The sequence below is a fragment of the Oncorhynchus masou genome, chromosome 1 (genome assembly GCF_036934945.1).
Source record: "Oncorhynchus masou masou isolate Uvic2021 chromosome 1, UVic_Omas_1.1, whole genome shotgun sequence".
NCBI classification, from domain to species: domain Eukaryota; kingdom Metazoa; phylum Chordata; class Actinopteri; order Salmoniformes; family Salmonidae; genus Oncorhynchus; species Oncorhynchus masou.
Genome location: NC_088212.1, coordinates 32,552,811 through 32,577,586, shown reverse-complemented (window position 1 = coordinate 32,577,586; position 24,776 = coordinate 32,552,811). Strand labels below are relative to the sequence as shown.

At 41.5% G+C, this 24,776-nt stretch overlaps 2 protein-coding genes across 4 annotated transcripts in view; both read left to right on the top strand.

Moving 5' to 3' along the window:
* Positions 1–17,401, top strand: part of LOC135542243 (V-type proton ATPase 116 kDa subunit a 2-like) — a 36,366-nt gene extending 18,965 nt beyond the window's left edge. For all 3 annotated transcript variants that reach the window (XM_064969076.1, XM_064969067.1, XM_064969084.1), the window contains 18 exons: positions 4,322–4,419; positions 4,610–4,747; positions 5,090–5,187; positions 5,284–5,410; positions 5,610–5,692; positions 5,849–5,942; positions 11,123–11,335; positions 12,304–12,454; positions 12,696–12,835; positions 13,107–13,267; positions 13,545–13,635; positions 13,895–14,013; positions 14,109–14,319; positions 14,568–14,690; positions 14,872–14,991; positions 15,102–15,219; positions 15,421–15,592; positions 15,726–17,401. In XM_064969076.1, coding sequence (XP_064825148.1) covers positions 4,322–4,419; positions 4,610–4,747; positions 5,090–5,187; positions 5,284–5,410; positions 5,610–5,692; positions 5,849–5,942; positions 11,123–11,335; positions 12,304–12,454; positions 12,696–12,835; positions 13,107–13,267; positions 13,545–13,635; positions 13,895–14,013; positions 14,109–14,319; positions 14,568–14,690; positions 14,872–14,991; positions 15,102–15,219; positions 15,421–15,592; positions 15,726–15,828 — 2,360 coding nt within the window. In that variant the 3' untranslated portion in view covers positions 15,829–17,401. The remainder of the gene's footprint in view (positions 1–4,321; positions 4,420–4,609; positions 4,748–5,089; positions 5,188–5,283; positions 5,411–5,609; positions 5,693–5,848; positions 5,943–11,122; positions 11,336–12,303; positions 12,455–12,695; positions 12,836–13,106; positions 13,268–13,544; positions 13,636–13,894; positions 14,014–14,108; positions 14,320–14,567; positions 14,691–14,871; positions 14,992–15,101; positions 15,220–15,420; positions 15,593–15,725) is intronic.
* Positions 17,402–17,573: 172 nt separating this feature from the next.
* Positions 17,574–24,776, top strand: part of dnah10 (dynein axonemal heavy chain 10) — a 59,232-nt gene continuing 52,029 nt past the window's right edge. Inside the window, exons 1-2 of the mRNA XM_064934332.1 lie at positions 17,574–17,859; positions 19,045–19,175. Of these exons, the coding sequence (XP_064790404.1) occupies positions 17,630–17,859; positions 19,045–19,175 (361 nt within the window). The 5' untranslated portion in view covers positions 17,574–17,629. The remainder of the gene's footprint in view (positions 17,860–19,044; positions 19,176–24,776) is intronic.

Sequence of the window (24,776 nt, the reverse complement as noted above, 5' to 3'; positions counted from 1 at the left end):
AAGAATGTGTTCTTAACTGACTTGCCTAGTTAAATAAAGGTGTAAAAAAAAAACGTCCAAATCAGTGCCCAAAAATACAGATTTCGATTGTTTTGAAAACTTGAAATCGGCCCTAATTAATCGGCCATTACGATTAATTGGTTGACCTCTAATTCCAGGTATGCAAAGCTCTTAGACTTACCCATAAAGACTCTCAGCTGAAATCGCTACCAAATGTGATTCAGTGGTGTAAATACTTATGTAAATGTGATACTTCTGCATTTAATTTTCAATAAATTTACAGCAATTTCTAAAAACAGGTTTTCACTTTGATATTATGGGGTATTGTGTATGAATGGGTGAGAACATTTATACACCTGTTGTACACCTGTTTACAAAGCATGTGACATAACATTTGATTTGAATTTAAGAAAATGTTTTGTTTTTCTGTCTTGAATAAAAGTAATAATGGAAAAGAATAATGGCTGGGTCTTGACTTGTTTATTAAATTGTATTATGTAGTCTCGTTTGTGTAGCCAGAAGGCTGACATTTAATTTATTTTATGCAGTGAGTAAATACATTTTTTTAAACAAAACCTTGAGATGATAATTAAATGTATTGCTAGAATAGGCGTACCATTGATTTTTCAGGCTAATGAATGATAACGAATGTAATAAGTCAATCTTAGCTGTTAAATACAGTGTAAATACAATTGTGCAAGTTCTCTTAAAAGATGAGAGAGGCTTGTAATTTTCATCATAGGTACACTTCAACTATGACAGACAAAATGAGAAAAAAAATCCAGAAAATCACATTGTAGGATTTTTTTATGAATTTATTTGCATATTATGGTGGAAAATAAGTATTTGGTCAATAACATAAGTTTATCTCAATACTTTGTTATATACCCTTTGTTGGCAATGACAGAGGTCAAATGTTTTCTGTAAGTCTTCACAAGGTTTTCACACACTGTTGCTGGTATTTTGGCCCATTCCTCCATGCAGATCTCCTCTAGAGCAGTGATGTTTTGGGGCTGTTGCTGGGCAACACGGACTTTCAACTCCTTCCAAAGATTTTCTATGGGGTTGAGATCTGGAGACTGGCTAGGCCACTCCAGGACCTTGAAATGCTTCTTACGAAGCCACTCCTTAAGTGGGAGAACTTGCACAATTAGTTGCTGACTAAATACTTTTTTGCCCCACTGTATAAAATATAGCATACCTTAGAATGTCACATGATTCACGGCGGGTTTGGATTCGTGGGCAAAATATAAGCGCAACATGCAACAATTTCAAAGATTTTAGTTACAGTTCATCATATAAAGAAATCAGTCAATTTAAATATATTCATTGGGCCCTAATCTATTGATTTCACATGACTGGACAGGGGTGCAGCCATCAGTCGGCCTTGGAGGGCACCCCCCAGACGATTCAACAGGTGATGAAGGGATGTGAAGGTCCTGGGCTGGCGTGGTTACACGTGGTCTGTGGTTGTGAGGCCGGTTGGACATACTGCCAAATTCTCTAAAACAATGTTGGAGCCAGCTTATGGTAGAGAAATTAACATTCAATTCTCTGGCAAACAGCTCTGGTGGACATTCCTGCAGTCAGCATGCCAATTGCACGCGCCCTCAACTTGAGACAGCTATGGCGTTGTGTGACAACTCTTTATATTGTTTTGTTTACATTTTAGAGGCGATAAGGTGATAGTTGCATGCCGCCACCTAATAATGTATTGGCTGTGTATCGGCTTACTATTCTGTAGTATGAATTCATTACACTTTGTGAAAAAATTGCCCTACCAACTACCAAAAATTTCCCTACCAACCTTACACCTATTGAAACCTCTTCACTGTCCACTACTTTTCGCCCTATCTGATCCTCCAGAGAGCGGGAGGTTCTGGGAAATTGCGTTCAAATCTTGAAAAAATACTGCATTCTTGCCAGAGGGATCTCCAAAAACACTTATACACACATACAGTAGTTACGCTGTGCAGCTTTTAAATTGGTTTTGAATGAAGTATTGTACTTCGCTACTTTTGTTTAATCAAATGTTACATAGTGCATTTTTGTAGGCTAGATTTTGTAGTTGTTGTAGGCTACAGTAGAGGGATGACACAGAAAAGTTGTGGCAGCCCCTCAGAGTCAGAAAGAAAATTGCTCATCGTTGTTCAGATATTCTAATTTCCTGCAAGTTTCTAAAGACGTAACGGCATGCATGGGAATGCTTGCACATTAAATATAACTTTGTAATCAGTTAGCGATGCTAATGAAAATAGTTTTGGTAAACGGAAAGGCTTTCCCCAAAACCTTCTCAATTCAATGTTAACTACAAAGTAGGCTTACCTGGCAGAATGATATCATGATTATTTGTATCAATCGGGTGGGCATTTGTATAGCAAACTCTGCAATCATGTGTAGAAACATCTCTTACCAAACACATTCCTCTCTTTCTAGATTTGCAATTAAAGGGGAATTACAAACAATCAATCAACAACAACATAAAATTATCCCACATTTCTTCGGGTGTGATTTATGCATTAACATCCACTCAGAACATCCAATTTTGTTGCATTCTATAAATAATTGTAATTTTGATAGTGGAAAGCAAAACAGAAATGAAAAATAATCATAAACCAGGAAAAGTATAACCGAGAAAATGGAATTTGGGAAAACCAAACCGAATTAATCAAATGGGGTGTGTGAGTGGAAGATGGAGAAAAGTTAGTGAATGAGGAAAAGTGTGAATGGGTGAGTAAATGTCATTGCATGGAAAAGATCATGTGTAACAACGTTCAGGTAACTTTAGAGAAATTAGCTATATATCAAGGTCAATGTTTTTTTTTTTAAGTAACTTAATTACTTTGACTCTGACCATGTTTTAAATTACCTAAACCCATGCCTGCGACGTTCAGGCCCTCCCCTACCCGAGCCTGATAACACAGCTTCTTCCTCAGTTTAATAGTATCAATAAGCTGCTTGTCTCTGTCCCCGCTCCCTGAGTGTTTCTGCTGCTCAATGATGAGATGTGAGAGAGAGCTGTTGGCTGACGTTAGCCAACTACTTTTCATCACTCTAAACTCCGACAAAATGTGTGGAACATTATTATTTTCTATCAACTCGGACAATGTTTTTGCTAGGGCTGGCACAATTACCATATAACCGTGAAACCAACGGTTATGAAGACCGTCATGAAAATAAAATAACCGCCATAACCATTATTTTTTATTGAAGATTGGACGGCTGGGCATTCATGCAGTTGTGTCCGTTTCTGCAGTAATATGGACTCTTAACTCGTATGAAACTTTTTTGCTCCTTGCTGAAACAATCAAGGTGTTGTAGCAAACGTTCTACATTCCATGGTAATGATGAATGTCCATTCAAATGATGTTAGATTCAGCAAAATGAAGCCACGAGCAGTACTGTAGATATTGAGATGAGCGAGATGTAAGACTTTGCTCTCGCAGTCACACACACTGTCTGCACAGCTTCACGCTGTTACAGCGTGGTAGCCAGGGCACCAAAACAGCTGAGAAGTGGAGGTTTGCGCTTCAAAGCTCTGTTGTTCAAGAAATTGACCCACTATGTAGTTTACTTTCTGCATCTGCGTCATATCGCTGAGTCTACCTTTTTAAAGGGACATTTCTAAAATGTTCAACTTCATATTCATAATCTCCAGCCGGGTTTAGAAACAATTAGGACTTTGTGACTGTGTGAACTAGTGACGACCCATATTGATGTGTATTCCTCCTGCTTTTACTTCCTGCTTTTACTTCCTGCTTTTACTTCCTGCTTTTACTTCCTGCTTTGCTCCTATGGGTATACTCTCAATGGCCGCCAGTCCATCCATTATGCCATCATTGACTTGAATGAGTATGAGTATGCCCGTTCCATTCATTCTATTTCTAGAGCAGCACATGCGGTCAGGAACTGAGGAGAGGAGAAAATGTGCTCCATAAAAAATACAATTTGACAGTGAATATTCTACGTGTTGTTCTTGACCCCGTAAAACACTGGATATTTTGGCACTGTGTTTCTGGGGCTAACCCCTGAAAAGTCGGCGCTAACCCTGCTGCGGAGCAGGGCCAGCTAGCCCTGGGCTAAGGTTGGTGCATAAGGAATGTGCAAGTGTGAACACTCGCTTAGCCCTGGGCTAAAATCTCTTAGCCCAGGGTTAAAGAGACTCTTAGCCCTGGGCCTAGTGTGGGCTTGATGAAAAACACAGTGTAAATTACAACAGATTAAGCTTATTGATATACATGTATTATTTGAAACAAATGGATTGTTTGAAATGCAGTGACTCTGTGTGTTGTGTACTAAGACTTAATTGCATCTTTGACAGGGTACCTTCTAAGAGAAATCAAGAGGGCAGACATCCCACTTCCAGAGGGAGAAGTGAACCCGGTTGCACCCCTGCCCAAACATGTCCTAGTTATAATGGTTAGCGCACCCTACCTGTCTCTTTAGAACGTTATAAATCCTTTTATCACAAGAATGAAGTATTGACTTCGTCCCAAATGGCACCATATGTTCCCTAAGTAGTGCACTCTATATAGGGAACATATGGTGCCATTTGGGACACCGCCCGAATTGCCATTGCTATTGACTCTGTATGTATGGCTGTATCCAGGAGCAGTTGCAGAGGTTGGAGGTGGAGCTGAGCGAGGTGACCAGGAATAAGGAGAAGCTACAGAAGAACCTCCTGGAGCTGACAGAGTATACACACATGCTGCGCATCACACGCAACTTTGTGCACCGCAGCACAGAGGTAGGTCCAACAGCTTCTCCACAAAGCAGGATCCCACCACTGTACAACACTTTGCCCCTCAGTTTGACTTAAGAGCACTTGCAATGGCTTTGATTTGCTTCATGAAGAGACTGAGCAAATTTTAGGGTCACATGATTTGGCTTTGCGCATAACATTGAGGCTTTCTTTTATCTTTTTTTCTTTATTGAGGATGTTTTGGGGATACATCTGGGGCTAGCCAAAATCTTGCTGCTTGTCTTTTATTCATTCATGCATGGGAAAATTCTTGCCCTTTTTCTAACAATGTGATATGGGGGTGTATGTGTTTTGTGTGTGTCCTCACACTGGGGTTATGTTTCACAGTGTGAGTCCCCGCAGGTCCAGTATGAGGAGTTCCCCTTCCTAGAAAAGGATTCCATGATGGACTACAGCAGCATGCAGCGACTAGGGGCCAAACTAGGGTAAAGGGCTATCAGCAGTCATATATATTTGTACACACTTGGGTATTTGTGCCTGTTTACTGTAATACCCTGTTTATCTCAACCTCACTCCTGCAGGTTTATATCAGGGCTGATTCAGAGAAGGAAAATAGAGGCCTTTGAGCGCATGCTGTGGAGAGTGTGTAAGGGCTACACCATCCTTAGCTACTCTGAGATTGACGAGTACTTGGAGGACCCTGACACGGTGGGTCAAAGTTGTTATGCCTGAGAGAGATTCTTAGCCCTTTTCTAAATGGTTGAGTGTGAGATAAAATAATAAGGTACTGCTTACCACATAGCTAAATTTAACAGCATCCCTGTTGGGCCTGTGAGAGGTAAAACATCTCACCTCAGCCTTACCATGTCTATATTCTAATCCGCTTCCTGTTCTCTGGTTATTGCAGGGTGAGCCAACTAAGAGTGTGGTTTTCCTCATCTCCTACTGGGGCGAGCAGATCGGACAGAAAGTCAAGAAGATCTGTGACTGGTAATTAAAACACCTCTCCAACTGACCTGTTACACTTTCAGCCTGAGGTGATTCCCTGTCAAACCATTAGGCCTGTTATCTTGCCCCCAACAAGCTCTGAAGACTGTGGTTTAACCTATGTGATAACATCATGGAGCTTGTCTTTTTGCCCCTCAGCTACCACTGTCACGTGTATCCATACCCCAACAGCAATGAGGAGAGGAATGATGTTGTGGAGGGACTCAGGACTCGCATCCAGGACCTGCACACTGTAAGCTCTCTAAAATCGTTGTGAGCAACAACATAGTGGGTGATGTTTTTTAAATTTGTTTTGTCTAAGTAATGAAAATAACTTTTTGACTATCAAATTTGTACAGTTAAAAATACAGATGTTTTCTTTTTAATATTACACATATGTATTCTTTAACCAGAAAAGGTTAACTCCAGAGATCTCTACCTAACGTCACTGGCTACTTAAAATATAAGCTATCAACAGATTAAGGTGTTATTCCTGCTGAATTTAGCTGTTGAAATACAGTGCCTTCAGAAAGTAGTTTAGTCCTCTTTTTTTAGTCCTGTTTTTGGTCCTTCCTCTATTTCTGATGTCCATCCAGTTTGATTTATATTTGTAACTGCTATTTCACAACATTTCTTAACCTACAGTTGAAGTCGGAAGTTTACATACACCTAGGTTGGAGTCATTAAAACTCCACAAATTTCTTGTAAACAAACTATAGTTTTGGCAAGTCGGTTAGGACATCTATATTGTGCATGACGCAAGTAATTTTTCCAACAATTGTTTACAGACAGAATATTTAAATTATAATTCACTGTATCACAATTCTAGTGGGTCAGAAGTTTACATACCCTATGTAGACTGTGCATTTCAACAGCTTGGAAAATTCTAGAAAATGATGTCAGGGCTTTAGAAGCCTCTGATAGGCTAATTGACATAATTTGAATCAATTGGAGGTGTACCTGTGGATGTATTTCAATGCCTACCTTCAAACTCAGTGCATCTTTGCGTGACATAGGAAAATCAAAAGAAATCAGCCAAGACCTCAGAAAATAAATTGTAGACCTCAGCAAGTCTGGTTCATCCTTTGGAGCAATTTCCAAACGCCTGAAGGTACCACGTTCATCTGTACAAACAATAGTACGCAAGTATAAACACCATGGGACCACACAGCTGTCATACTGCTCAGGAAGGGGTTCTGTCTCCTACAGATGAATGTACTTTGGTGTGAAAAGTGCAAATCATTCCCAGAACAACATCAAAGGACCTTGTGAAGATGCTTGAGGAAACAGGGGCAAAAGTATCTATATCCACAGTAAAACGAGTCCTATATCGACATAACCTTAAAGGCCGCTAAGCAAGGAATAAGCCACTGCTCTAAAACCGCCATAAAAATGCCAGACTACGGTTTGCAACTGCACATGGGGACAAAGATCTTACTTTTTGGAGAAATGTCGCCTGGTCTGATGAAACAAAAATAGAACTGTTTGGTCATAATGACCATTGTTATGTTTGGAGGAAGAAGGGAGGCTTGCAAGCCGAAGAACACCATCCCAACCTTGAAGCACGGGGGTGGCAGCATCATGTTGTGGGGGTACTTTGCTGCAGGAGGGACTGGTGCACTTCACAAAATAGATAGCATCATGAGGCAGGAAAATTACGCGGATATATTGCCGCAACATCTCAAGACATCAGTCAGGAAGTTAAAGATTGGTCGCAAATGGGTCTTCCAAATGGACAATGACCCCAAGCATACTTCCAAAGTTGTGGCAAAATGGCTTAAAGACAACAAAGTCAAGATATTCACAAAGCCCTGATCTCAATCCTATAGAAAATCTGTGGGCAGAACTGAAAAAGCGTGTGCGTGCAAAGAGACCTACAAACCTGACTCAGTTACACCAGCTCTGTCTGGAGGAATGAGCCAAAATTCACCCAACTTATTGTGGTAAGCTTGTGGAAGGCTACCCAAAACGTTTAAACCAAGTTAAACAATTTAAAGGCAATGCTACCAAATACTAATTGAGTGTATGTAAACTTCTGACCCACTGGGAATGTGATGGAAATAAAAGCTGAAATAAATAACTCTCTCTCCTATTATTCTGAAATTTCACATTCTTAAAATAAAGTGGTGATCCTAACTAACCTAAGACAGGGAACTTTTACTAGGATTAATTGTCAGGAATTGTGAAAAGCTGAGTTTAAATGTATTTGGCTAAGGTGTATGTAAACTTCGGACTTCAACTGTATACGCCTTGACTTCTTCCACATTTTATTACAGCCTGAATTCAAAATGGATTAAATGGATTTGTTACCCTCACCCATCTATACACACTACCCAATAATGACAAAGTAAAAACATGTTTTTAGATTTGTGTACATTTATTGAAAATGAAATACAGAAATATCTCATCTACATACAGTTCCAGTCAAAAGTTTGGACACACCTACTCATTCCAGGGTTTTTATTTATTTTTACTATTTTCTACATTGTAGAATAAGACATCAAAACTATGAAATAACACATGGAATCATGTAGTAACCTAAAAAGTGTTAAACAAATCAAAATATATTTTATATTTGAGACGCTTCAAAGTAGCCACCCTTTGCTATGTTGACAGCGTTGCACATTCTTGGCATTCTCTCAACCAGCTTCATGAGGTAGTCACCTGGAATGCATTTTAATTAACAGGTTTGCCTTGTTAATTTGTGGAAATGATTTCCTTCCTAATGCGTTTGAGCCAATCAGTTGTATTGTGACAGTGTCGGGGTGGTATTTAGAAGATAGCCCAATTTAGTGAAAGATAAATCCCATATTATGGCAAGAACAGCCGCAAATAAGCAAAGAAAAATTACTTTAAGACATGAAGGTCAGTCAATCCGCAAAAAACAAATGAAACTGGCAGTTGCTATGATGAAACTGGCTCTCGTGAGTACTGCCACAGGAAAGGAAGACCCAGAGTTACCTCTGCTGTAGAGGATAAGTTCATTGGAGTTAACTGCACCTCAGATTGCAGCCAAAATAAATGCCTTTGAGTTCAAGTAACAGACACATCTCAACATCAACTGTTCAGAGGAGACTGCGTGAATCAGGCCTTCATGGTCGAATTACTGCAAAGAAACCACTACTAAAGGACAACAATAAGAAGACGACACTTGCTTGGTTCAAGAAACACAAGCAATGGACATTGGTCTGATGAGACCAAAATTGAGATTTTTGGTTCCGACCGCCGTGTCTTTGTGAGACGCAGAATTGGTGAACTAATGATCTCCCCATGTGTGGTTTCCACTGTGAAGCATGGAGGAGGAGGATGGTGTGGGCGTGCTTTGCGGGTGACACTGTCAGTGATTTATTTAGAATCCAAGGCACAATTAACCAGATTGGCTACCACATCATTCTGCAGCGATAGGCAATCCCATTTGGTTTGCGCTTAGTGGGACTATCATTTGTTTTTCAACAGGACAATGACCCAAAACACAAGGGCTATTTGACCAAGAAGGAGAGTGATGGAGTGCTGCATCAGATGGCCTGGCCTCCACAATCAACCGACCTCAACCCAATTGAGATGGTTTGGAATGAGTTGGACCGCCGTGTGAAGGAAAAGCATCCAACAAGTGCTCAGCATATGTGGGAACTCCTTCAATACTGTTGGAAAAGCATTCCTAATGAATGTGGTTGAGAGAGTGCCAAGAGTATGCAAGGTTGTCAAGGCGAAAGGGTGGCTATTTGAAGAATCTCAAATATAAAATATATTTTTATTTGTTTAACACTCTTTTGGTTACTACATGATTCCATATGAGTTATTTTATAGTTTTGATTTCTTCACTATTATTCTACAATGTAGAAAATAGTAAAAAATAAAGAAAAACCCTTGAATGACTAGGTGTGTCTAAACTTTTGAATGGTACTGTAAGTATTCACACCCTTGAGTTAATACATGTTAGAATCACCTTTGGCATCGATTACAGCTGTAAGTCTTCCTGCATAAGTCTCTGAGAGCTTTTCACACCTTGATTGCATGATATTTGCCCATTATTCTTCCCATTATTCAAAATTCTTAGAGATCTGTCAAATTGGTTGTTGATCTTTGCCTGATCCAGCCTCAGTTTTCTGCTATCACAGCCATTAAACTCTGTAACTGTTTTAATGTCACCATTGGCCCCATGGTGAAATCCCTGAGCGGTTTCCTTTCTCTCCAGCAGCTGATTTAGGAAGGGCGCATGTATCTTTATATTGATACACCATCCAAAGTGTAATTAATAACATTACCATGCTCAAAGGGATATGCAATGTCTGCTTTAAAAAATATATATATTTACCCATCTACCAATAGGTACCCTTCTTTGCGAGGCATTGGAAAACCTCATCGGTCTTTGTGGTTGTATCTGTGTTTGAAATTCACTGCTTGACTAAGGGACCTTACAGATAATTGTATGTGTGGGGTACAGAGATGAGGTAGTCATTCAGAAATCATGTTAAACACTATAATTAAACACAGAGTGAGTTCATGCAACTTATTATGTGACTTGTTAAGCAAATTTCTACTCTTGAACTTATTTAGGACTGCCATAACGAAGCGGTTGAATACTTACTGACTCAGCTTTTAATTTGTTTATAATTTGTATACCTTTCTAAAAACATAATTCCACTTTGACATTATGGGGTATTGTGTGTAGGCTAGTGACACAAAATCTCACCATGCTCAATGCAATATTCAATGTCTGCTTTTTAAAAAGTTTTACCCATCAACCGAGATATATACAGTCAACACAAAGATGCAGGCCAATGGTGACATTAAAACAGTATCCCTTAAAGAATGGATCTCGTGCTTCCAGCTACGGCAAAGATTATAACTTCTTGGAAAGAAGCAGAATGGAGTGTGAGGGGTAGAGGTTTAGGAGCGAGAGGGAGAGTGCTCTCACTCAGGCGCCAGAGCGTGACAACTCTGGGGTCACTTGACTCTGCTTGTGCCTTGCAGTCTGGAAGACTGTTCAGATCAATCGTTTTGGAAGTTCTACCTCTGAAGAAAAAAAGAACTAAATTAACCTCTGGTCCCAGCACGTGATCTCCATGAGGTCTCAACTGAAGGCTGACTCTCCCTCCTCCCTTCCTCCCTCACGCGAACACACGCACATTCCAGAACTTAAAGCACACAGACTCAAATTCCCTCCCTGGCATGTTCATTGCATTTTCTCTAGCCCTCACACAACATTCTTAGACATTCATTCATCATTTACCCAACTGTGTCTCGTGCCAAAAATACCTTTGCTTCAATACCCAAACAAGCTATGGGCCCTTGCACTCAGTGGAGGCTGCGCTCAACGAGCCTAAGTCAATTCTACACACCCTTTTGATATTCTGAATAGTTGTGAAATCCCTCCCATTAGTTCAAATGTCATACTAATACCCCCCCACCCCAACCCCCGGCTTCCACCAGGTACTCCACAGGACAGAGGACTACCTGAGACAAGTCTTGAACAAGGCCTCTGAGTCCGTCTACACCTGGGTCATCCAGGTTAAGAAGATGAAGGCCATCTACCACATCCTCAACCTGTGTAGCTTTGACGTCACCAACAAGTGTCTGATAGCCGAGGTGTGGTGCCCTGTCAACGATCTGCCCATCCTGCGGAGGGCATTAGAGGAAGGCTCGGTGAGTCAGCTCCCTGTTACAATGGCTCCCTGTGTAATGTCATCGTTGGGCTTAACTAATTTATTGTTTTGGATTGTATTGTCATTGTTTGTGACCCCACCTTCTAACTACACTTTGTTCAGTATTTGGCTAAACCAACAGTCACACACCCAGTCAGCATGACCTGCTTTAATAATGGGGTTTTGGTTGTGGTAGAAAAAGGGAAATTGTTCTCGTCTTGACCACCTCTGATCATTTAAGACAGATCCAGGTATTTAGTTGGGCCAACTTTTTGAATTGTGAATATTGTTATAATTCTAGACATTCAGTTACATAGCATTATTTTAATATTCCCATATAATGTTTATACGCGATAACATGGCTGCCATAGAATTTTGAAGTGTCATGTAAATGCTTCATAATGCTTATTCTAGACATTATTGTCCATGTACTGTAATGTTAATGAGGCGCTAACATGGCTGCCATAGAATGTTATAGTGTCATGTAAATGCATAATAATGCAGAAACCTCAATTGCCCAACTCTAAATACATGGCTCTGGTTTAATTTATTAAACTCGTCTAGTCATGGGTCCTGTTGATCCCCAATTGAGGGCTACCAGGCTTCTGTCCATTATTACATTACATACAATGTGACCTTATAATATGTAATGACGTACATAATATAAGGTCACATTCAGTTCAATGACAGCAGTCCATGCAAAGGTTCTGCCAGTCCTTTAAAAGGCTTAAATGAGGCTTCTAAATACGAGGCTTAAATGGTCAATGTATTTGAACAGTCTTGAATGGTCTAAAATATTTGAACTGTTTGATGAGATGTTAGGATTCTGTCTCCATTTGGAGAAAACAAATGATGTCTCAAATAATTGGGTTGCCATCACTCAATCTCCATGCAACCTTAATAGGCTAACATTGCAATAATCTCAGTCTGAAAAGCCACTGTCTTGACATTATTGGCTTACCTTTACAGAGGAAAAGTGGAGCCACGGTGCCTTCTTTTGTCAACCGTATTCCCAGCAATGACACTCCACCAACCCTAATAAGGACCAACAAGTTCACATCAGGCTTCCAGAACATAGTGGAGGCCTATGGAGTGGGCAACTATAGAGAGGTTAACCCAGGTACAGTACGCCCTCGCTAGCCAATGACCGCTGATTACTACATTTAGGATTAAATCACATGCTATCATTAGGCCTACTGCTTTTATGTTTTCTGTTTGTTTTCTATTTCTATGAGCCACATGCCTGTAGCCAAAGACACATGTTCACTCCTAACAAGAATGGACAATAAAGTTTTACACTTTATTGATAGTTGAATGTGTATATGGAGGAATTATGATGTATTGTCTGTTGTGTCTAACAGCTCCTTACACAATCATCACCTTCCCCTTCCTGTTTGCTGTGATGTTTGGAGACCTGGGCCATGGTGTGATCATGGCTCTGTTTGCTCTCTGGATGGTGCTGTATGAGGACAATCGCAAACTGAAACACACCAGGAATGAGGTGAGAGGGGCAGAGGAGAGGCTGTCAGTGTGTACGTCCCAAATGCCACCATATTCCCTACGTAGTGCACTAGTTTTGACCAGGGGCCATGGGGATTTGGTCAAAAGTAGTGCACTACATAGGGAATAGGGTGCCGTTTGGGATGCTATCCGGTTGTGTGGGGAAATTGTTTCTGGTCTAAATGAGCTAAATGAGTAATAAGCAAACAGTAAATGTTGTGGTTAGCTGGATGTTTCCCCCTACGTTGACAATGGTGTATTTGTATGCTCAGATCTGGAACACATTCTTTGAGGGCCGTTACATCATCCTTATGATGGGCTTGTTCTCGGTCTATACCGGACTCATCTACAACGACTGCTTCTCCAAGTCTCTTAACATCTTTGGCTCGGGCTGGAGCGTCAATGCCATGTTTAAATCTGGAAATTGGACTTGGTAAGTACTGTACTATAATATGTTCTGTACTGTAAGATCTGTTCCTGAGATTACAGAGATGATTAGGTCAGGGTGAAAGGCCACATGATCACAACTCAATGCCAATATGTTTTGGTTTTTGATGTCCTATTACTGATTGGCCATACTGGTTTTTCAATTATATATTAATTACAAGTAAAATTAAGTATAACAATTGCAAAGATGTATGCGACATTAAAGATTACATCACCTGATAGCTTGCTCTTTTAATTGTTCACTTTTGTATTTTCTTTAAAAGGGATTCTACACTCCGCACCAATGCCTTTCTGACCCTTGATCCCAATGTCCCTGGGGTTTTCAATGGACCCTACCCTTTGGGCATTGACCCGGTAAGTACATGGCTTTATGATTCATGGTCACAAACTTCTTTGTCTTGTCTCTATGTTCGCTACACACACAAGTTATTCCCTGTCTCTTCTTAACCATACACATTTGCCTCTCACCAACCAGGTCCAATAAAGTAAGTCATGGATCATTACTCATTGTCATTTCAATGTTTTGTTAACAATCGCATCAGTCTGACTGTGATGTCGTCTGTCCATACCTCAACCTGATGTGGTTATTTTCCTTGTTTCTTCCAATGTGTAGATTTGGAACTTGGCGTCAAATCGTCTGACCTTTCTGAACTCCTACAAGATGAAGATGTCTGTGATCGTTGGTATCAGTCACATGAGCTTCGGGGTCATCCTAGGTATCTTCAACCACCTGTGAGTTACAGCACACTCTCCCCCCACACTTTGCAGCCTTCTGTGTGTCTATGAAAGCACTTTATAGCTCTGTTGTCGGGTGTCTATCTGTGTAGGCATTTTAGGAAAAAGTTCAACCTGTACTTGGTACTCCTCCCGGAACTGCTGTTCCTGCTGTGCCTATTTGGTTACCTGGTCTTCATGATCATCTACAAGTGGCTGGCCTTCTCTGCACGTGACTCCCAGATGGCCCCCAGCATCCTCATCCACTTCATCAACATGTTCCTCATGCAGGGGGACGGGGTGCCACCCCTCTTCCCAGGACAGGTACATGTGTGTTCACACAGTGGTTGTCTCCAAAATTACATCCTATTCCCTATATGCACTATAGGGAATAGTGTGCTATTTGGGACACACCCGCTGAATATACATATAGAACTGGTACTTCTCACTAAAACCCTTACTTGTGAAGGACCACCCCCTCAGTGAAGACATGTATACAAGCCCAACCCGCTCTGAAGCTACTTCAGTGAGACTGTAACAGACCTGTCTGTTCTTTCCCTCTCCTACTGTAGGTTGGGCTGCAGGTGTTCCTGGTGATAATTGCTCTACTATCGGTGCCTGTCTTACTGCTGGGGAAACCAGTCTACCTCTACTGGCTGCACAACGGAGGAGCCAACCGAATTGGAATGTACAGGGTGAGGCTTTGAGTTTGTAGCTCTAGCTGAGCTACGAGTCATAAGCATGTGTGGGTAGTGTGTCCATATATGAGTCTGTGTTCTGGTTGTAACATAGTCTATGGTGGTGTGTGTATGTAGACTGTTTATAGGAGTGCGCTCCGGTTTTAACATGCAGAGTGTGTGTGGTGTGTGTCAACAGGGTTATGAGCGTGTGCGGCGGCACAGCGAGGAGGAGCTCTCCCTGATGAGGGCAAATGACATGGAGGAGGGCAGTGTCCCCAGTGACCTCTCCACCAGCAGAGAGCAGCAGAAAGAGGAGGTTAGCTGATGACAGCACGGTCACCACCTCCCACTCGCCTCTCATTCAGGCATCAGTACACTATGGGTCCCGAAAGTAACAGGTCCTCCTGTCTGTGTGTTGTTTTACAGTTTGACATTGGGGACATGTTCCTGCACCAGTCTATTCACACCATAGAGTACTGCCTGGGCTGCATCTCCAACACAGCCTCCTACCTGCGCCTCTGGGCTCTGAGTCTGGCACATGCCCGTGAGTATCAACACACCACATCAAATGTTTATTATTTGTATTGTTCTTTGAAGGATAAACATTTCAAGTGCATTTTATATTGAGAGAGGATAATTATTTATGTATGTAATGTTCTCTGACTGGAGCAACCTTCTTTTAAATTATTAAATCAAATGAATCAATCAGAGATGTGACAGTGTTTGTTTGTCCCTGCTCCCCCAGAGCTGTCGGATGTGCTGTGGTCCATGGTGATGCGGTTGGGCCTGCGGATGGACACCAGCCTGGGCATCATGTTTCTGGTGCCAGTGTTTGGGATATTCGCTGTGCTCACTGTGTCTATCCTCCTGGTTATGGAGGGACTGTCTGCCTTCCTCCATGCTCTCAGGCTGCACTGGTTAGTTACTCACTATACTTGCAGAATTGAGTGAAGGACAGGAAATATGTGTAAAAATTCAACACATCATGCCTTTATAATGCTTTTATTAATGCTTACTCTATATTCAGTGATCTCTGTTCTCTCTCCATAGGGTGGAGTTCCAAAATAAGTTCTACACTGGGACTGGAATCAAGTTTGTTCCCTTTGCCTTCTCCCTCCTGCCCTCTAGCTTTGAGCATGATGGCTTGCTGTGAATGGGACAAACAATGCTTCTGCCCTCCCAGAGGCAAACTGCCACAATGTGCCAGCAGGATCCAGTGCTATATAGCTAGCCTGGGTACTAGTCGGTTTGTGCCATCATGCCACTCCTAAATGACAAGGAGTGGCATGATGGCACAAACATATTGGTACCCAGGCTTCTATTGAGCCTCATCGACATACAGTCCAATTTCATAGTTGTTTTTTTCTACTATTTGTTGCACTGACTGATTGCCTTACGTAAGTACAACCAAATCTCAGTGTATCATGCTCTATTTTAAATTGAATGATATTCTGGGTTACCAAAACTCTGCAAGGAAAAGCCTCCTTCAGTCATGTTTGTAAATGAAAAGTATTTTTGGATGAATGTGGGAGAGATGTACATTTTATTTTATAGAGTGATAAAGTGTGAATGAGAAATTAACATTTGAATGACTATGACAGGCTTTAAAAAAAGTGGTGCATCACTCTTGAAAGTATGCATACCGTGTTGTGCTGAATGCTGACACAATTATATTAAATTAAGATATGTTTCCTATGCCTCCATCGCTTTGTGGAAGACTACTTCTTAAACTGCCCATTCCATGGATGGAAATGAAAAGTATAGCTCAAGACATCATTTAATGACACCAACAATCCCTGATTATGAATAAGCCAGGAAAAGCGGGCACTGGACCAGTGCAGAGATCAAAGCTTTTTCCTATATTCCCATCCTGTAGCACCATAGCAGGAGGATGTAGTTTATGCTGTTGGGTAATTGTACCTTCAAGATGGAAAAATAAGAAAGAGTTATAATTTTTCATTTCGATTTTTTTTGTTGATATTGGTTAAATGTCCTAATGATGGTATTAAACCCTCTGACGAGGAGCTAATTGTTTGAGTTGTGATTACCACGTAAAATGGAACTTTAACATTATGGGGAGCTTGCACCATTTCATTGTAAACTCACTTGCTGTGTTATCAAACAGTAATGTGCTGTATCTTAGTGATGCTTAAAGATGCCTCTAAAGCAGGATCCTATGGGAAATGCTGCTGTGAAGTTGAGATGAGGGGAGAATCACAATTGCATACTCCTCGCATCCTCAAACCCCATTGGAGGAGAAGTTCAGAGGGGAAGGACCTCTGGCTTTCTCATCCCAATGGGTTTTGAGGAGGCGAGGAGCGTGGACTCCAGGAGTCTGCAATTGAGAATATGTCTAGGTAATGTAAAAATAGTGGTTAGAAAATACTTTTCTATAACTATGATGACCACTAATTCTTAGATGTGAAGTCTGATTAGCAATGGCTCTAACGTCTAATCCTTGATTACACAGTGTGTGGTTTGTTGAAGGGCTTGCTGTAAATGTTTGTACCTATTCTAATGTAGGCTATTTTAATCATATTTATTTTAAAGAATGTAAACATTTGATGTATTCGCATCATTAACTCCATACTTATATTAAATTAGTGGTATGCATACATTCCTCTGTTTTGGCTTTGCTGAATTATTTTATATCAGATAATGGTGAACATGTTTTCAGTGTAACAGGTGAATAAAGCTGACTGAATAAAGTTGAATTTGACTGAAAATGTTAATGTCAGTGGCGTTACTTTTGCGCGAGACTATCAGATGTTGCGACTGGAGGGCGCCAAAGGGGGCGCATGGCTCACAGAAACAGAAAGTTGACCAGTTGCCATAGTGACATGAAGCTGTCAATTGGTTGCAAGTAGCTAGCTACATCAACAAACGACAACATTTGAAGTTAGCTAGCTAAAAGCTAACATTAGTACTTTGTTGTAACTTAATTGAGGGATAAAATGTCCCTCGACGACCCGCGGGTGGAGTGGATCCGAAACCGGGTATATTCCTGTTTTTATTTGCCGGAGCCAGGTTGTTTCGAGGAATTGCTGAGCCGCGGAGATGGAGAAGAAGAGCAGAAAATAATCCGATTTCTGAATGAAGTCACCGAGGAAGAGTCAGCATCGACGCTGCTGTTTTTCAAAGGAGTCAACGAGGAAGAGATTGAAGTTGAAATTCCGATTGGTACGTGAGTGAGGAGTAGCCACACGTATGTTGTCAATGTCGCGTTCAAGACCATTTTAAACGTGTAACTCTGAAGAACTCGGAAATCGCCTTAAGTGCGACTTCAGTGGGTTCAAGACAACAGCTGGGATTTCAAGAATAACTCATTTTAATACATTCTGAAATAAAATATCAATCAGAAACTCTGACATCATCCTTTGCTGGGTTCAAAACAACTGGGAACTCGGAAATCTCTGACTTCAGTGCGTTCAAGACAGAGAATGGTGGAGATTTCTAGTGGCCAAAAGGCTGTATTAGCATGGGCAGCACAATTGAGGTCTTCCACCATTTTAATGTAGGCAACTGGGTGGGACTTCCAACTTCATTGGCTTATCCCTCCTGGGACCCTGTTGGAGTCATGTCCAACTCATTCATCGGAAGGGATCAGCCAATCCTGAAGAAGAAAATTGACGACTTCAAAATAGAGATTGCCTCAATGGTGCTGCCCAGATACAAAGATGAGTCATCTGTCTATCTATCTAGTCTATTTAGCTATCTATAATGGTTCAAGACAACTGGGAACTCGGGGAAAAACAAGCTCAGACTAGGAAAAATTGTTTTGAATGGTCATCCAACTCGGAATTCCAAGTTCGAAAACGCAGACATCTTCGACTTCCCTACCTGAAGATCACTGACATCATGATTTGACCTTGTTTTTTCCCCGGTTCCCAGTTGTCTTGAAGGCAGCATAATGACTCACTCATCATCACACTGTGGCCTTTTCTCAATTGGATTTGTTCAACTCCTGCATCCTCTCACGCTTCCTTTTTGAAAAGGTCAAAGGTAATCTAGACGAGGTGGCGAGGAGAGGGAACGTGGACAAAAATGCGCTTGTATGAAACTCCTCCAGTCACGCATCATCAGGCAAATTACATTTACTAGACCAAAGCAATCGTTGATTGATGTAAAGTCATTTAACATCGAGTTGGGAATGGAATTTGAGAGGAATGCGAGAGCCTTCCCAATGATAAACTCATAGCTGGGGCTGCAACCTGGTCTCAGAGCATTTTGTATTATTCTGTATGTAAATCCGAGACACTCCATTTAGTATGATATTTTTCCACCTTGTCGGATCGAGGATTCAAAGCAGCGACCTTTCGACATCATAGCATTAGCTAATGGGGATCATAAATTAAAAAAATTCAAGAAGGCAGGCCTTCAGTAGGCAACCTCAAGAAGGCTTCCACCCAGGCCAGAGGTTCATGGGCCAGAGGTTCCTGCTCCAGAGTTTCCTGCTCCAGACGTTCCTGACCCAGCACAGGGAAGATGTCCACCTGGATGGTCAGTTTCCTGAACCAAAGGTGGGAGCAGTTCCTGGGTATGTCCTGAGCCAGTCTTACAGCTGGGGGCTGAATCAGTGCCTCTCTGGTTCTCACCTGGTTAGGCTTATTCATCCCACACTTCCAGTAAGGCCTGGTCTCTTGCTTAGTGACAGTGGCTGTGGGACAGGTTCTTGGACCACAGTGGGTGTTGGGACTGGTTCCTGGGCTGGAGTTTGATATGTTTCATGGGCGTCTCTGGTCCTCTGGTGGTGCGGTAGTTTATGTATGTCGACGTGTGTCAAATACACTATATATACAAAAGTATGTGGACACCCCTTCAAATTAGTGGATTAGACTATTTTAGACACAAGGTGTATAAAATCGATCAAAAATCCATGAAGTCTCCATAGATAAACATTGGCAGTAGAATGACAGCTCAGTGACTTTCAGCATGGCACTGTCATATGGCCAGAGCTGCCCTGGTCAACTGTAAGTACTGTTATTATGAAGTGGAAAGTCTAGGAGCAACAACAACTCAGCTGTGAAAACCAGCGAGTGCTGAAGCTTGTAGCGCGTAAAAATCGTTTGTCCTCGGTTGCAACACTCACTACTGTCGTGACTTGATTGTCATTAATGTGATGACTGTTAATTATCGAATCAACTATGTTTAATTGTTACCTGATTAAATTAATCATGTAACAATTAACTAATTGTGAATTTGGGACACCACCGAAAAAGTTGTTTTAACGGGTTACCATCTCCCGAATTAAACAAAGATATTAAACAAAGATATATATATATATATATAAATTATTTATCGATATTAGTCTCATTCTGAACGTCGCATAATCCTTGGATCTGCAAGAACCCCAGCCTTTCTGAATATTCAGTACTACACAAATTGCTATAATTGATTTACTAACTAACTAAATAACACAGAATAAACATACACACTTACATGAGATAAAAGTCCTTTGTGGACTGACTTGTTACACATATGGAGAGGGAGGAGTAGGTAAAGAGAGGAGAGACAAAGGGAGACAACACTTGGATACATTTTGGAACCTACGCTAAAAGGAATAGTAATACTTTGCACATGAACCACCACTCATTCACTTACTTTCTCGGGTAGATCAAGTTCTAGATCCCTTTACATGCACAGCTGCAGCCTGTCAAATGTTCTGGTCAAGTCTATCGTCTTCACTCGTGTTGAGAGTTTCAGAGTTTGTAATTAAAGCTGAACTTGCTTTTTACCTGAATAACCTCTGGTGGCAGACCATTCCATGATGACATGGCTCTATACTGTATATAATGGAGTTACGCATTAAATCTGTCTTTGGTTTGGGTACCGTGAGCACATCGATCAGGAGGAATTTTGGACCATTCCTCTTTACAAAACTGTTTCAGTTCCACAATATTCTTGGGATGTCCGGTGTAAACCGCTCTCTTGAGGTCATGCAACAGCATCTCAATCGGGTTGAGGTCAGGACTGACAGGGCCACTCCAGAAGGCATATTTTATTTTGTTCAAGCCATTCTGTTGTTGATTTAATTATGTCTTTTGGGTTGTTGTCCTGTTGCATCACCTAACGTCTGTTGAGCTTCAATTGGCGGACGGATAGCCTTATATTCTCCTGCAAAATGTCTTGATAAACTTGGGAATTAATTTTTCCGTTGATGATAGCAAGCTTTCCAGGCTCTGAGGCAGCAAATCAGCCCCAAATCATGATGCTCCCTCCACCATACTTTACAGTTGTGATGAGGTTTTGATGTTGGCGTACTGTGCCTTTTTTCTCCACACATAGTGTTGTGTGTTCCTTGCAAAAAACTCAACTTTAGTGTAATCTGTCCACAGAAAATTTTGCCAGAAGTGCTGTGGAACATCCAGGTGCTCTTTTGCGAACTTCAGACGTGCAGCAATGTTTTGTTTTGACAGCAGTGGCTTCTTCTGTGGTGTCCTCCCATGAACACCATTCTTGTTTAGTGTTTTATGTATTGTAGACTCGTCGACAGAGATGTTAGCATCTTCCAGAGACTTCTGTAAGTCTTTAGCTGACATTCTAGGATTCTTCTTAACCTCATTGAGCATTCTCTGCTGTGCTCTTGCAGTCATCTTTGCAGGACAGCCACTCCTAGGGAGAGTAGCAACAGTGTTGAAATTTCTAAATGTATAGACAATTTGTCTTACCGTGGACTTTCTTTTAGAGATACTTTGGTAATCCTTTCCAGCTTTATGCAAGGCAACCATTCTTAATCTTAGGTCTTCTGAGTTCTCTTTTGTTCGAGGCATGGTTCACGTCAGGTAATGCTTCTGTGAATAACAAACTCAAATTTTGTGGGGCAGGGCAGCTCTAACCAAAATCTCCAATCTCATCTCATTGATTCGACTCCAAGTTTGTTGACTCCTGACTTCAATGAGCTTTTGGAGAAGTCATTAGCCTAGGGGTTCACATACTTTTTCCAACCTACACTGTGAATGTTTAAATGATGTATTCAATGTAGAAGAGAAATGCAATAATATGTGTATTATTAGTTTAAGCACACTGAGTATGTCTATTGTTGTGAATTAGATGAAGATCAGATCAAATCTTATGTCAAATTTATGCAGTACTCCAGGTAATTCCAAATGGTTCACATACTTTCTCTTGTCCCTGTATGTCTGTTTGAAGTGTCTGCAAATACACTGCTCAAAGAAATAAAGGCAACACTTAAACAACACAATGTAACTCCAAGTCAATCACACTTCTGTGAAATCAAACTGTCCCCTTAGAAAGCAACACTGATTTACAATACATTTCACATGCTGTTGTGCAAATGGAATAGACAACAGGTGGAAATTATAGGCATTTAGCAAGACACCCCTAATAAAGGAGTGGTTCTGCAGGTGGGGACCACAGACCACTTCTCAGTTCCTATGCTTCCTGGCTGATGTTTTGGTCACTTTTGAATGCTGGCGGTCCTTTCACTCTAGTGGTAGCATGAGACAGAGTCTACAACCCACACAAGTGGCTCAGGTAGTGCAGCTCATCCAGGATGGCACATCAATGCAAGATGTGGCAAGAAAGTTTGCTGTCTGTCAGCGTAGTGTCCAGAGCATGGAGGCGCTACCAGGAGACAGGCCAGTACATCAGGAGACGTGGAGGCCGTAGGAGGGCAACAATCCAGCAGCAGGACCGCTACCTCTGCCTTTGTGCAAGGAGGACCAGGAGGAGCACTGCAAGAGCCCTCCAAAATGACCTCCAGCAGGCCACAAATGTGCATGTGTCTGCTCAAACGGTCAGAAACAGACTCCATGAGGGTGGTATGAGGGCCCGACGTCCACAGGTCAACACCGTGCAGGACGTTTGGCATTTGCCAGAGAACACCGAGATTGGCAAATTTGCCACGGGCTCCCTGTGCTCTTCGCAGATGAAAGCAGGTTTACACTGAGCACATGTGACAGACGTGACAGTCTGGAGACGCCGTGGAGAACGTTCTGCTGCCTGCAACATCCTCCACCATGAGCGGTTTGGCGGTGGGTCAGTCATGGTGTGGGGTGGCATTTCTTTGGGGGGGGGCGCACAGCCCTCCATGTGCTCGCCAGAGGTAGCCTGACTGCCATTAGGTACCGAGATGAGATCCTCAGAGCCCTTGTGAGACCATATGCTGGTGCGGTTGGCCCCGGGTTCCTCCTAATGCAAGACAATGCTAGACCTCATGTGGCTGGAGTGTGTCAGCAGTTCCTGCAAGAGGAAGGATCCATCCACCAATGCCACGCTCCATTAGTCCAGGTCTGGGAGGAAATCCCTCAGGAGACCATCCGCCACCTCATCAGGAGCATGCCCAGGCGTTGTAGGGAGGTCATACAGGCACGTGGAGGCCACACACACTACTGAGCCTCATTTTGACTTGTTTTAAGGACATTACATCAAGGTTGGAACAGCCTGTAGTGTGGTTTTCCACTTATGAGTGTGACTCCAAATCCAGACCTCTATGGATTGATAAATTTGATTTCCATTGATAATTTTTGTGTGATTTTGTTGTCGGCACATTCAACTATGTAAAGAAAAAAGTATTTAATAAGAATATTTCATTCATTCAGATCTAGGATGTGTTATTTTAGTGTTCCCTTTATTTTTTTGAGCAGTGTATATTATACAAGTGGTTCGCCATTTTTAATACATGCATGTTTCTTAAAAAGACTAGAATAGAAGTAGTATATTTCTCCTCAACAGTGAAATACTATCATGTGTGTTGTTGATGTTAGTTCTGTGTGTGCAGTTAAGGGCAAGGAGTGCTGATTTGTTTTGAGCCAGCTGCAGCTTTGCTAGGTCTTTCTTTGCTTCACCTGACCATATTACCAGACAGCAATCAAGATGGGACAAGATCAAAGCCTGAACAACTAGTACAGTTGATCTTTGTGTTATAAACGCAGAATAGCTTTTTATAACAGACATACCTCTCCCCATCTTCACAACAACTTTGTCAATATGACTTGACCATGATCACTGACCATCCAATGTTACTCCTAGGAGTTCAGCTTCTTCAACTTGTTCTTTGGTTACACCCTTTATGCACAAATCCAGTTGAAGTTTAGGTCTAAGAATGCTTTGAACCAAATACAATGCTTTTGGTTTTAGATGTATTTAAGTCCAGTTTATTGTTAATTACCCATTCTGACACTGACTGTAACACCTCGCTAAGAGTCTCAGTGCGCTCACCGGATGTAGGTGCTGAGGTGTAGTGTGCAATCATCAGCATACATAGTCATTTTAGCTTCTTGTAAGACAAGTGGCAAATCATTTCTAAAAATAGAGAAGCGTAATGGATCAAGGAAACTGCCCTGAGGGATACCACACTGTACATATCTGATGTTAGAGAAGCTTCCATTGAATATTACTCTCTGAGTTCTATTGGATAAGCAACTCTCCAACGATGTGATAGCAGGTGATGTAAAGCCATAACAAGTTAGTTTTTTCAAAAGCAAATTATGATCAATAGCATCAGAGGCTGCACTGAAATCTAACAATAGAGCTCCAACTACCATCTTATTATCCATTTATTTTAGCCAATCATCTGAGTCAGTGCAGTACAAGTCGAGTGCCCTTCCCTATATGCGTGCTGAAAGTCAGTAGTTAACTTGTTCTTTAAAAAATAGCATTGTATTTGTTCAAACACAATTCTCTCCATCAGTTTACTAAGAACAGGCAGCAAACTGATTGGGCGGCTGTTAGATCCACCAAAGGGTGCTTTACTATTTTTAGGTAGTGCAATTACTTTAGCTTCCTTCCACGCCTGTGGACGTACACACTCCTTTAGGCTTTGGTTAAAGACATGGCAAATATGGTGTGGCAGATTTCAAGACTCCGGTAGGATACACTCTTCCATTCACCTACTAACTAATTGACATCTCCTCTGCCACTTATCAGTTTCCGGGTCACGGAGGAGAGAGGGTAGAATATGGAGTTTTGCCCAAATGAGAAAAGACCTGTGATACTTCTGCTAGCAAAGCAGGCCCAAGCAGCCTAGCTAGCTACGTTAGCTACATTTGCTAACCAACAACAGAGGTTTCTGATTTAAACCTAGCTACATGACCAAGAGTGACTGTGACAGCCAACAATATTTTCAATTGTTCAGCTAGT